Source organism: Achroia grisella, unplaced genomic scaffold (assembly GCF_030625045.1).
Source record: "Achroia grisella isolate CSIRO2021 unplaced genomic scaffold, CSIRO_AGI_Agris_v1 utg4646, whole genome shotgun sequence".
NCBI classification, from domain to species: Eukaryota; Metazoa; Arthropoda; class Insecta; order Lepidoptera; family Pyralidae; genus Achroia; species Achroia grisella.
Genome location: NW_026712876.1, coordinates 32,716 through 44,829, shown reverse-complemented (window position 1 = coordinate 44,829; position 12,114 = coordinate 32,716). Strand labels below are relative to the sequence as shown.

Genomic DNA, 12,114 nt, shown 5'->3' with positions numbered 1-12,114 from the left:
TATATGAATTATAAATTTCGCGTGAAGCACATACTGTTGCTAAATTATATTCTAGTCCATGAAACTACAATATGTCTGTACTCGCATACAGTTAATGCTGACTACTTCCGCTGTATAGTTCAAAGGATGAATATTATTATTTATATACTGAGTAAGTTTATTGCACATTCTTTTACAAAAGAATCAACAGTATAAACCCATTGCGATTTTCCTATAATTGTCATCTTTCCCCAAATTTATGAATTTATATGTAAATGTATATTCATGCGTCAAGTATGCAGAAGCGGGGGAAATAATTGCTGGTATGGATTATTATACAATTATTTCATACAGTTACAACATCCATAACTGTGACATGGTAACACAGTTTCACTGTTACAGTTTTAAAAAGTGTTGTGTTTTTTAAACAAGCTGTACATTAACAGTTTCATGATTACATATGCATGATATGAAGCATACGTTAGAAATGGATTTATATTAGAAAGTAACCGAATATTATTTTTTTTTAACAAATCTCGAGAATTCTGCCGATAACTCGTTAACTTTTATACTGAAGTTACCTGGTATTATACATTTTATCCAGCAAGAGCTTATATTAAGCAGTTGTAATCGGTTCTTGTAATAAGAATATGTTAAAATTTTATGTTTCGAGGATAAATATAAAGAAGGTAATTCCAGTTCCAGATTTTATTATTTCCTACTGCTATCTTTTAGTTTTTGCGTAGAAAGAAACGAATTTCACAAACGTAAGCGTCATCGGTTTACAATCGATTATACAAGAATTCGAATTATTTCATAACGACATAGTCGATTGACACGTTGCGGCCCATTTCGTGTACTTATTACAATACTATACTCAATTTGTTACAGAGCGAAAATTAAGTTATGACATTATTATAAAAACAAGTAATTTTCGCTACTATTCATTACTATTGCTCAATTTTATATGCACCTTTACAGTTAAATTATTATGTAATAGTTACCAGTACTGAGTCATACAAAGAAAAGGTACCTATTTATACAATAAAATAAATTTCGTTGAATAACTTGAATAATATTAAAAAAAAAATCCCGAATTATACTGTTTAACATTATCAATACTACGGTGTCCTGAAGTAATGACATGGTCTAATAAATACCGTAGTAACTTCTTTAAAAGACACACATTTCTACTATTATTATTTTATTGAAAAATTAATATTTTAGACGTAATTCTATTTTTAATGGTTGCACAAACTTGTCAATATTTAAAATATCTTTCAAGACGAATACCAATACGATTTACTAATCGAATTAAATATCGATAAAGGATGGCGGGAGAGTGAGGCGAATAACCGATTTGTAGAATTGCGGTAGAGTAGTAGTGGCAAATGGGTGGGCGTCCATCTTGAAAATTGCGGAATTTGAGCCGGTTTAGTTTTGTAAAAGTGTATTTTGTAGCTTTGACTTCACCTTAATCCATAGTTTTCAAGAACTTTCATAAATGCTGCAAATAATTGCCGTTTAGAATAGGATTAACTGCAGTAATGTGTTAGGTATGACTATGTGCTGAAACATTCGATCATTTGACGAGTAATGGCGTGCGTTTTTCTCTCGGAAGACACTTTCAAATTTTAATTCATGTCGTCAGATCCTCTGAATTCTAACTTTTGGTGCATGTGTCGAAAGATTGCGTGTGAAATTATATTAATCTGTTACGATAATGTTTAGATATTTTCGCTGATGTAGAACGAAATTATTGAGTTGGATGTCTTTTTTAGGTTATACATCTCGATACTATATAATAATTGAGCACTTGAAATCTTAACTGCCTAAGATACCTACGCTGTGATAAGTCAAAACGTTCGAAGTTTATTATATGTTCAAGTGTGTAATTTAAGTGAATGTCGTAAAGTGACGTGAAAAATATTTTTATTCACAGTATCATTACTCAAGACATATGCGATTTCCGGAAAGAGTATCGCTGATAGAACCTTAGGTTGGCAGAGGTATAGTACGATGGCAGTGCCTAGTAGAGCCCGGGTCTATGCCGATGTCAACTCACAGAAGCCACGAGAATATTGGGACTATGAAAGCTATGTGGTGGATTGGGGCAACCAAGAGGACTACCAGTTGGTCCGTAAACTCGGGCGTGGTAAATACAGTGAAGTATTTGAGGCAATAAATATCACAAATAATGAGAAATGTGTAGTTAAAATATTGAAGGTAAGCAATTCATATAAACTTTTAAAAAAGTTTTGTATAATGTGACTATGCTCAACATATTTTTGATTTATACCATCAATACAACATATATTACTCTTTTGCAGCCTGTTAAAAAGAAGAAGATTAAAAGAGAAATAAAAATATTAGAAAACCTAAGAGGAGGCACAAATATAATAACATTACAAGCAGTAGTTAAAGACCCTGTGTCACGTACCCCTGCACTCATTTTTGAACATGTGAATAATACTGATTTTAAACAGTTATATCAAACTCTTTCAGATTATGATATAAGGTAATTGTTTACCATTTTTTTATGTTATTGATTTTTTTTATTTAATTGTTATTTATGATATCTGTTGCATTCCTTTGTAAAGTGCTTCCTAAGAATATATTCATGTATAATTGTGGTCTAAACAATACTTGAATGAAGTTACATTTCAGTTGTAAATACCCCCCCCCCCCCCATTATATATCAAGTTACAAATAAGCCCATTAACAAAACCAATTATCCAAACTTTTATCTGAATTCACCTTTGTCATTGCATAGTGATAGTAGTAGTAGTAGTATGTACCTTGTTCAATAATAGTGTTTTCTAAAATAAACTTGTATGTATAAATTTCAGGTATTATTTGTATGAACTTCTGAAAGCACTAGATTACTGCCACAGTATGGGCATTATGCATAGGGATGTGAAACCACATAATGTTATGATTGATCATGATAATAGAAAGTTGCGTCTTATTGACTGGGGGCTAGCAGAATTTTACCACCCAGGACAAGAGTACAATGTTCGTGTTGCTTCTAGATACTTTAAGGTATGGATATTGTTTGTATTAAATCTTGACTTTATATTTAAATAAAATATTTTTATGTGTAACTTATATATTTTTACTAGTGACATATTTTCGTGAATTTTGATAAAAAAGGTACTATTTTTATCATACTCTCAGCAAATAAAATGTCAAGCTTACATAGTTGTTTCAGGCTAAATATTATAGCCAGTGTTTTTACTTACACACTAGTAACAATGTAAATGAGCTATGCAATCTTTAAAATTAATTACGAGTACATAATGAATTTGCTAGTTAATTATGTCTGTAAAGTATAATTATCATGCATAGAATTTATATACAAATAAATTTTGTAGCATAGCATAAATGTATAAAACATTGCATTAGTTTTGACTCCTATCTGATAATCTAAGATATTTTGTTTCTATTTACCAAATGTTCTAATACACCTCAACATATTACATAAAAATTATATGTAATATATACATACAATATTAGATAAATAATAAAAATGAATAAAGCATTAGTCTGTAGTGTTTTGTGAATAGAAAAGGCTTTATTTTAGTCTATTAAGTTTGTGCTGTTAGATGTTATCATCTATTTTAAATGGTATGGATAATATGTTTAAGTGTTACAATTTATTTGATTACCTTTTCATTGTTACCTCAAAAGCTTTAAACAAATCTTATTTACTTTACAGGGTCCTGAATTATTGGTGGATTATCAAATGTATGATTACTCTTTAGATATGTGGTCATTAGGATGCATGTTAGCATCTATGATCTTCCGTAAGGAACCATTCTTCCATGGTCATGACAATTATGATCAACTTGTGCGTATTGCGAAAGTGCTGGGCACTGAAGAGCTATTTGAATATTTGGATAAATATCATATAGAATTGGATCCTCGGTTTAATGATATACTTGGCAGGTCTGTGATTATGTTTTTGTTTTAAATACTGCCATTTTCTTCTCTAACTATTTCTAAAAAATAAGTGTGATTGATCTGTATAATCAAATAGTATCCCAACATGTTCATCATCAATGTTTTGTATGTGTAAGTGGTATACTTCCTAAAAAGTTTATTCAATTTTTTTTTTAAATAATGTGTTTAAACACATAAACACTGCTAAATGATAAAATAATTAATGTTGTTCTTTTTTGACTGTCATATTAATATGAGTAATTTTAATAAAAGACCTACTGAATATTGTACTTAAAGTAAAACAATATTGAATTATCCTATTGATTAGTAATACTGTTGCAATTTTTTTAGACATTCACGCAAACGATGGGAAAGATTTGTTCATTCTGAAAATCAACATTTGGTTTCACCCGAAGCACTAGATTTCCTGGATCGTCTTCTGCGTTATGATCACTATGAGCGTTATACTGCTCGTGAAGCAATGGATCATCCTTACTTCTGTGAGTTGAGTCTTTTACCTATTGCTGGATACAACATTATATCTATACATATAGTTAAAATTGGAGTGTCTGTTTTGTAATATTAAAGTAATGGTTTTTACTACATGCACATAATTATAACTACGGTACATACACCAATATAACATTTTCTACAATTTTTGTCTGTCTGTCTGTTTGTTCCGGCTAATCTCTGAACTGGCTGAACCAATTTTGGTGGGCAGCTTTTTTTGGCAGGTAGCTGTAATAAAGAGTAACTTAGGCTACTTTTATTTTTAAAAAATACTTTTAATTAGAAAAATATAGTGCGGACGAAGTCGCGGGAATAGCTAGTTATTAATAATATCATAACAGTTATCCCAGATCACCATCTGGGATAATATTATCAACCGTCTATGGCGTGGTGAACACAAAACTTAACATGGCTAGACTTCACTAGGTCTAATTATTTGAATTCAATTTACTAGGGAGCAAGTTTACTGTTTAATTTTAATTTATTATTAGCATTTCCATTACTCACAAAGTTTTAGTGTCGTCAAAAGGAGAACACATGTTTTTAGAACATGTAATTTATTTATCAAATATTGATGTTTGTTACCTTAGAACACAAATACCATGACAGTCCCACTGCTGGGCAAGTCTAATGATATTAATTTAATTATTAAAACATTTAATGCTCTTACTATAATTAATAATTTTATGATTCAGTTTTACTTGAAATATCTTAAGTGATTTAGCTCATTCTTGAGTAAGGCGTGAGAGGGTTAAGTTGATTAATCATGATTCACATCCAATTTTGTGTATAATTAAAAACAGGATTATGAATACAGATATTATTTTTGATCTTCCTTGTTACAGATCCAATTGTAAAAGAACAGGGTCGAATGGTGTCCTCTAATTCTCCCACTCCTAATGCATTGCAAGGACCAATAAATGCTGCAGAATAACTGTTACAAAGGGCCAGTAATGTGCTGTATTGCTATGTATTGAATATATACCTGTACAAGATTCCAGATGAGACTTTGTAACATAAGAACTAATAACCAAGAGCCCACTGACTGTGTAAATATCTACACTAGGAACACAGTGAAGAGTACCATCTCTATGCTACTGACAACTTTATATAATTCCAATGTCTGATCAATGAAAATATAATTTGGAAAGACAATATAATTTAGTGTTTAATATTAGTAAATCTGGTTTATGCATTGTTTTAAAAGTGTTTCTCTTGGATATAAAATGCTGAAAAAGTCCGTGACATGATCATGTACTGATGCTGTTACTTTGTGAGTATTTGGTGTGGTGGGTGGGTTTAAATTTGTCTCAGTGAATTTTTTTTTACATGAAATTCAATATTTATTATTGACAAACAAGATATCTTGAGTTTCATTGCACTTGATCTTTTGCATTTATTAACCTATGGTATTGATATTGTAATTACTTGTATAATATAATATTGATAACATCTGCATACCACTTGCAAGTACTGGTTGGTTAGCAGCTTTTCGTTGGTACTCTAATTAAAATTTTGTATTTATGTAATAAAAGTAAAATGTAGATATGTGTGATATAAATACAAAATTTTAAGATTATTAAGTAATCGTTTTCTTTATTACATATTTTTATAGGAAACCAGTAACTTCTTATTATTAGAAAATGTCAGTTTAAATATTGTTTCTATTAGTATATTTTAGCAAGTTACGTTAGCTGTTTATACATAATATACCTAGCTAAAATCAATTAATTCTTCAATTTGAAGATGAGCCTCATTGATTATAATTTATTTTTAGTGTGATAACTCGAAGTTGTTGCATCAAAATTTTCTTAATAAACAATACTAACTTTTGCCTGGAAATGTTTTCGATTATTTACATTTGGATATTACGTTCGTAGTGAAAAGATCCCTTCTGTTCTTTAAACAAAATATGTATGTTACTGTTTTTTGCATTGCTTGTAATCCACCTACAATGTTGTACCTCTGTGGTACATACCAACTATTATACAAATATTTGTCAGTTTATTCGTTTTCATATTTTAGCACTGTTGATGACAAGATGCAACTGATTGTAATATGCATTAGCCCTAGCCTTTTACGGCCCTTGACACAGTCAAGTGGTTTGATTAAGGTATATTTAGGTTTGTAAGTTTAGGTCAGATCATTTACAATGGATACGTTTTAATTTAACAAGACATTAAGTAATAAATTATTTATTTATATTCAATACTAAAGTCCTTTATGAGTTTGAAATTTGTGTTAACTTCTATTTTTGTTAGTTTTTCAAATGGTCTTCTTTAGGCGTTCGGACTCTTGAATTACGTTTGAACAAATAAACTTATTCAAAAGCTCTCAAACTTCGTCGTCTAGAACGTAAAATTGAATTGTATTATCAAATGGATTGATAGAAACCTCGTCGGAGGTTTTTTAAAACTAGTTAAATAAGCAAGCAACGTATACTACATAAAATTGCAACCAAAATGCCTCGTAAAATCGATTGAAATAGTATGTTAATGGGCATTAACACTATTTCGGTCGATTGTAGCGACACTCGATGATAAAAGTTTAGGGTCCTACAATATTGAAAAATGTCTAAAATAAACATTTTGTAGTATCTATAATTACAATATTATGTGACAATTAAATTGCATTTGGATATTAATTTGCCTTAGTCTCACTGAATGATAAAAGATTAATTTTTACAAGGTACTTACTACAATGACATGTTCTTACAATGCGATTAATTCGTAAAATAAACGCCGCGGTGACGTTGTTCCGAATAGACTATATAGTGCAGAAAACTATCAATCTTCTGTGTAATATATGAATTTTAAATTCAAAAGTACAGATGAGGTATCGAAACTGGGTCAGTGTTTTATATTTTTTAATACTTACTAGAATTTATATATAATACTCTTCGCACTGAAATGTGTAAAATCGCCTATCTACCTACTATAGAAATCAATCGTTCGTGTAAAAGACGCGACAAATCTCTTATTAGATTTATTAAATCTATATCCACCATGTATATACAATATCATCACTGTATTTTATTGTGTAATACGAATGCCCATGTCTTCGTCTATTTAGAATTAGTACTTCGAGTAATCTATTTTTGATTGTTATAAGGAGTTTTCTGTTTCCCATTTGAGATGATTCGTCATATTTTTATTGTCTTCCAGATTATTTTTGAGATAAAACCTAAAAAGTAATATATCTATCCACGTATTTTCTAAGGATAATTGAGATTCGTTTGGCGATTTTTTCATAAAGAACTTTTTACTTTCGATTTTGTAATATACAATACAAATATAAGTAGTCGCTAAATATACATGAAGATTATCTACTATTGGGAGACTTTTTCAAAGTAATAGAACCTAAAATAATGACATTTAGAAGTATGGCTGTTTGTCTGTGGGAGCTAATCTCAGATACGGCTTAACCGACTTAGGTGCTGTTTTCATTTGTATTGAGTATACATAGATTATAACATGTATTGTGGTAAGCTTCACTTAAAAAATAGTGTTTCATTAAATTACAAACAAAAAAGTTTGTACGAAGTTGCGGACTCGGCTAATGTATAGATATATCTCGGTACGTATATAAAATGGTATCGTTGCCTATATTAACTAGTTCCGATTATTACTGTGTGGTATTTGAAATTCATTTTGCATGAAAATCTAGAAAAACGGACAAGACTCCCTATCTTACACAGTGCAGTAACATTATATTTGTTATGTTAGTTAGTCTGAACATTTCTAAGTACATTAAGGTTCGTCAGCATTACACCGTGTATCGAAATACATATATGTGAATAAAATGAAATTTTTTGATATTTTTACATATGATGTGTGTAATACTGTTAAACCATTGCGCAGTAGGTAGATATAAAAAATGGTTTTCGTCCATGCTCTAAATGCAAAAAGCATATTTTAAACATGCATACATGTATAAATATGTTAATTCTAAACTAGCCTAAAAAATAGGGCAATTTTATTTAAAAGTAGAATCTCAGTGTGACGGCCGAGTCTATAATTGATCAAAGCTTTATGAAAATTTCAAAGGAAAAACAGTCGCTATGCGTATACCAGACGACGGTACACTCTTTTTTATTATTAAATATACGACTTTTACATTTGGATTATCACTCTGATTAATGAAAGCAACCAAATGAGGCGTTTGAAAATAGAATCGGGTGATTCTAGAAATTAAGTTTTATGTTGTGAGATTTATTTGTGCTCTGGAAGTTATATATAATTTGCGCAATATGATAGCTATAAGGATAACAATTCTAAAAAGCCGACTTAGTTGGATTTCAGTGGTGCCGTTTCTAAGGTAATTAAAATACCCTCCTTACGGACATGAAAAATAATTGGAGGATTTGCTATCAGTAGTAATTTACCGAACTGTAAATACAAGGCATAGTTCTAATTGGTGGAATATTTTTAGATTTTAATTTCTTAATCCTGCTTGGTCGGACTTTTTTCATTTGTATCCTTATTGTCTAAATTGAATGGACTGTAATAAAGGTATTTATTATTTTGTGTGTTTAAATTTAATACTGTATAGGTAAATACTAAGAAATGAAAGGAATCCACTTAAATTACCAAAATAATACAAACATATTAGTCTTTGTTTTATTATGTTATCAGTTATCACGTAGAAGTTAAACGTAACGATAACGACTAAAGCAATATTTAGCAATAGCAGTTATGCTTATCTATAACAACTTTGTCCACGCGATGAGCCATGACATTATTCCCTAAAATATGATTCCGTGTAATCAACTTGGACTCGTACATAATACTAGTGAACACCTATTATATGTATGTTGCAAATTAATAATAAAAATTTGTTTTGAATTGGCACACAATATACTTTTGACCAGTGAACATTTTACTTTTTTAGCTGATTTCAAAAGAAAAATATATTGGGACATGTGCTCTAAACTGTTTGTACATCCTATTACATTAAAATACATTTTAAGTGCAAACAAGTTAACGGCCCTCTGGACGCAGAAGGACCCATCGCCTGTATATATGTATCACGACATTGTAAACTGCTAGACGATTTATATAGGCAACTTCATATAAAGAAATCCTTGGTAAAAAAGACTGGCTTCATACTTGACTTGGTATCTTGTTGCTGTAGGACTTCAGATGTTAATAATGTTTGTTCCATATCAATGAAAAGTCTGTTGCATATGTAATAATATATACATATATATATATATAGTATATATTATTAGCAGTATTTATGTTGTATACATAACTACTGCTTATATATATTATTTTAGGAGCTAATTTAATACACAGTTTCATCTGCTTATAGACCATGATTATGATAGTTACTAGCAGGGATGTTAGGGAGCACCGTAACGTTAAAAATTTCGGATTCGGTTACAATACCCTATCCGAACTTTCGGGTAATATCGGATAGGGGCGGAGCTTAATTGAGACACGTTATGTAACCATTTTATTAGCTATTTGTAGTTTACTTTTGAAATTCTTTAAAAACTTAATTTCCGTAACCGAAATTATCTGAAACTAACGGATAATACGAAATCATTTCATTTCCGCATCCATATCCAGTATAATAATCATTCCTATATCCGAAACCTATCCGTATCCGAAATTTCATATCCATAACATCCCTGGTTACTAGTGCTGTATATAAATTGCATATAATTAGGATATAATATTTTCATTTAGAATGTTGTTTTAAACAGAACTTTTACACAATTGGGTAATTCATTAATGGGCATTTCTGAGTATATCCTACTGCAGCCATAACATAGATATTGGTCAATGTAAGGAAACATTGACAAAGAGGTTCTCTCTATTTGAGTATTGTCATGAAATTTATTTTTATCTTCACTGTTTGTTGAAGAAACAAGTCTTGAGTAGTTAGTTGCTTCAAGTGCAGATATTTTCGATTCTTTTTTTTTAAGAATGCTCTGAAAAAGAAATGGTTCTATTTAATTTGTCTTTATATTTCCATATTTTCATAATTAAAGATTATGTCCAATGGGACAGTTAGAGGACAATATAAGTCCTCTCATTGTCCTATTGGACATTTTTTATATACACAAATATATCTTTTAGTAATGAAATACAATTTTAAACTAAGAAATTACATATTTACCTCACATAGCATACATCTGTGCTCAATTTTTTTATCCTCATATATACCTATTTTGTCTGCTGTTTTACATACTGATGACACTGTTGATTGAAAATTATTTTGCAGATCAGTAACAAAGGTTCTTATGACTGATTGAAGACTGTTATCCAGCATATCACAATCATGTACAGGTCCAATTTGTTTTATGGTTATGTATTGGTTCAATTCTTCTTTGCTAATATCTTTCATTGGTCTTAAAATAGTTACTTCATTATCTCTCTTATCACAAAATCCCTAGAAAATTAACATTGGATTATAAATAAATCAATACTAATTTAGGAGGGCTAACAGCTGTTCAAACCAGATAAGAAGAGGTTTAAATAATGGTGATTTAGAATTAACAAGATAAAATATGAGTTGTACAATGACACTGATACATATTAATTTTAATTGCAACCATGAAATAATTATTTAATTTCAAGTACTTACAACATCATTATGAACCTGAGATCCTCGGCCAACTGTTAAGTTAGACAACAAATTAATAGCCAATGTTGATGTGGTTTCAGCAGTGAAAATAAATTTACAAGATATCTCTTTTGCACATTTCACATATAAATTTTGCTTTACTTTTAATATAAAATCATTCCTTGCTGTTGATGGCATGCTGTTAAGAATTTGAAAGAACATATCTGAAGAAACACTGTTTCTTTCAGGTATTACATTAACATTCTGAGTCAAATTATTATGATTTTGAACATAATCTGCTATGTTAATTATATGTAGGTCAATACTGTAGTGTTTGCATGCTTTAATTATTGAGTTTGCAACTTTTAGATTATATTCCTCATTTCCTGGGCCTAAAAAAATAGTTGGTTAAAAACAATAAAATTATAAACTTTTACCAGAAGGATAGTATGTGTGATGGGAGAGAGATATCCCTGTGAGGACTTTTATGGATATTTCCTACTCCTATAGTAAACTGCATGCTATGTTCCAGAAAAAAAAAACAATTTGACAGCCATAATATACGCCATACATCAGTCAAATTTGAGAATAAAATTCTGAACTCAATTTGTACCATTACCATTATTATTTGCTTTGATATTGGTTATATTTACAAGTGATAAATATCAGATTGCCTGTGGTTGTTAAGACACCAAGTTGTTAAATTTTAATAAAATAAGAAATATAACTTGCCTATTACGTGTAGAGCATGTGGAACTATTCTCAGTTTTTTATGGCTATTGAGTGATATTCCACAATGAACCATATCCAATAAAACAGTTGAAGCTGTCCCGCCCGATAAGCATAGTAAAATCTTTTCATTTGTTGAAAGGATTTTATTTTTACCTAGAATTGAACGGAATTTGTGGTGAATGTTATTTAGAAAACAAATATTACAATACCAGTCCTTCTTTCTCAGAGTTATTGTTCCATTAGCTTCACATTTTTTACACTTGAACATTTTTTTAAAAAGAAATGATAAGATAAACAAAATAGAAAAGATTTAGGTAATACAGTACAGAAATTGAGCGAGTAAGCATGTATTTTTTGACAAACGACTGACATTATAAG

The 12,114-nt window shown here is 30.0% G+C and overlaps 2 protein-coding genes across 4 annotated transcripts; one reads left to right on the top strand and one right to left on the bottom strand.

The window, feature by feature from the left end:
* The first annotated feature begins 1,275 nt into the window (after window positions 1–1,275).
* On the top strand, window positions 1,276–8,293 carry LOC131845392 (casein kinase II subunit alpha). 3 transcript variants are annotated; one of them, XM_059194449.1, is made up of 7 exons: window positions 1,276–1,535; window positions 1,922–2,205; window positions 2,310–2,497; window positions 2,829–3,021; window positions 3,698–3,927; window positions 4,273–4,421; window positions 5,277–8,293. In XM_059194449.1, the coding sequence occupies exons 2-7, from the start codon at window positions 1,999–2,001 to the stop codon at window positions 5,363–5,365; spliced, it is 1,056 nt and encodes a 351-aa protein (XP_059050432.1). In that variant the 5' UTR covers window positions 1,276–1,535; window positions 1,922–1,998; the 3' UTR covers window positions 5,366–8,293. The 3 variants fall into 3 exon arrangements, with proteins under 3 accessions (XP_059050432.1, XP_059050431.1, XP_059050433.1); XM_059194448.1 differs by lacking the exon at window positions 1,276–1,535 and adding an exon at window positions 1,565–1,760; XM_059194450.1 differs by lacking the exon at window positions 1,276–1,535 and adding an exon at window positions 1,822–1,842.
* Window positions 8,294–9,665: 1,372 nt separating this feature from the next.
* On the bottom strand, window positions 9,666–12,089 carry LOC131845391 (cytoplasmic tRNA 2-thiolation protein 2). Its single transcript, XM_059194447.1, has 4 exons — window positions 11,737–12,089; window positions 11,026–11,396; window positions 10,558–10,830; window positions 9,666–10,369 (listed from the first exon to the last, which is right to left on the bottom strand). The coding sequence occupies exons 1-4, from the start codon at window positions 12,002–12,004 to the stop codon at window positions 10,121–10,123; spliced, it is 1,161 nt and encodes a 386-aa protein (XP_059050430.1). The 5' UTR covers window positions 12,005–12,089; the 3' UTR covers window positions 9,666–10,120.
* Between the last annotated feature and the right edge of the window lie 25 nt (window positions 12,090–12,114).

Coding starts and splice junctions, on each gene's coding strand:
- LOC131845392 (XM_059194448.1), top strand. Junction 3,022..3,697: donor TTGCTTCTAGATACTTTAAG/GTATGGATATTG, acceptor TTTACTTTACAG/GGTCCTGAATTATTGGTGGA. Junction 3,928..4,272: donor TTTAATGATATACTTGGCAG/GTCTGTGATTAT, acceptor CAATTTTTTTAG/ACATTCACGCAAACGATGGG.
- LOC131845391 (XM_059194447.1), bottom strand. CDS start 12,004: ATGTTCAAGTGTAAAAAATGTGAAGCTAATGGAACAATAACTCTGAGA. Junction 11,397..11,736: donor ACATGCTCTACACGTAATAG/GCAAGTTATATT, acceptor CTATTTTTTTAG/GCCCAGGAAATGAGGAATAT. Junction 10,370..10,557: donor ACAGATGTATGCTATGTGAG/GTAAATATGTAA, acceptor TTTCTTTTTCAG/AGCATTCTTAAAAAAAAAGA.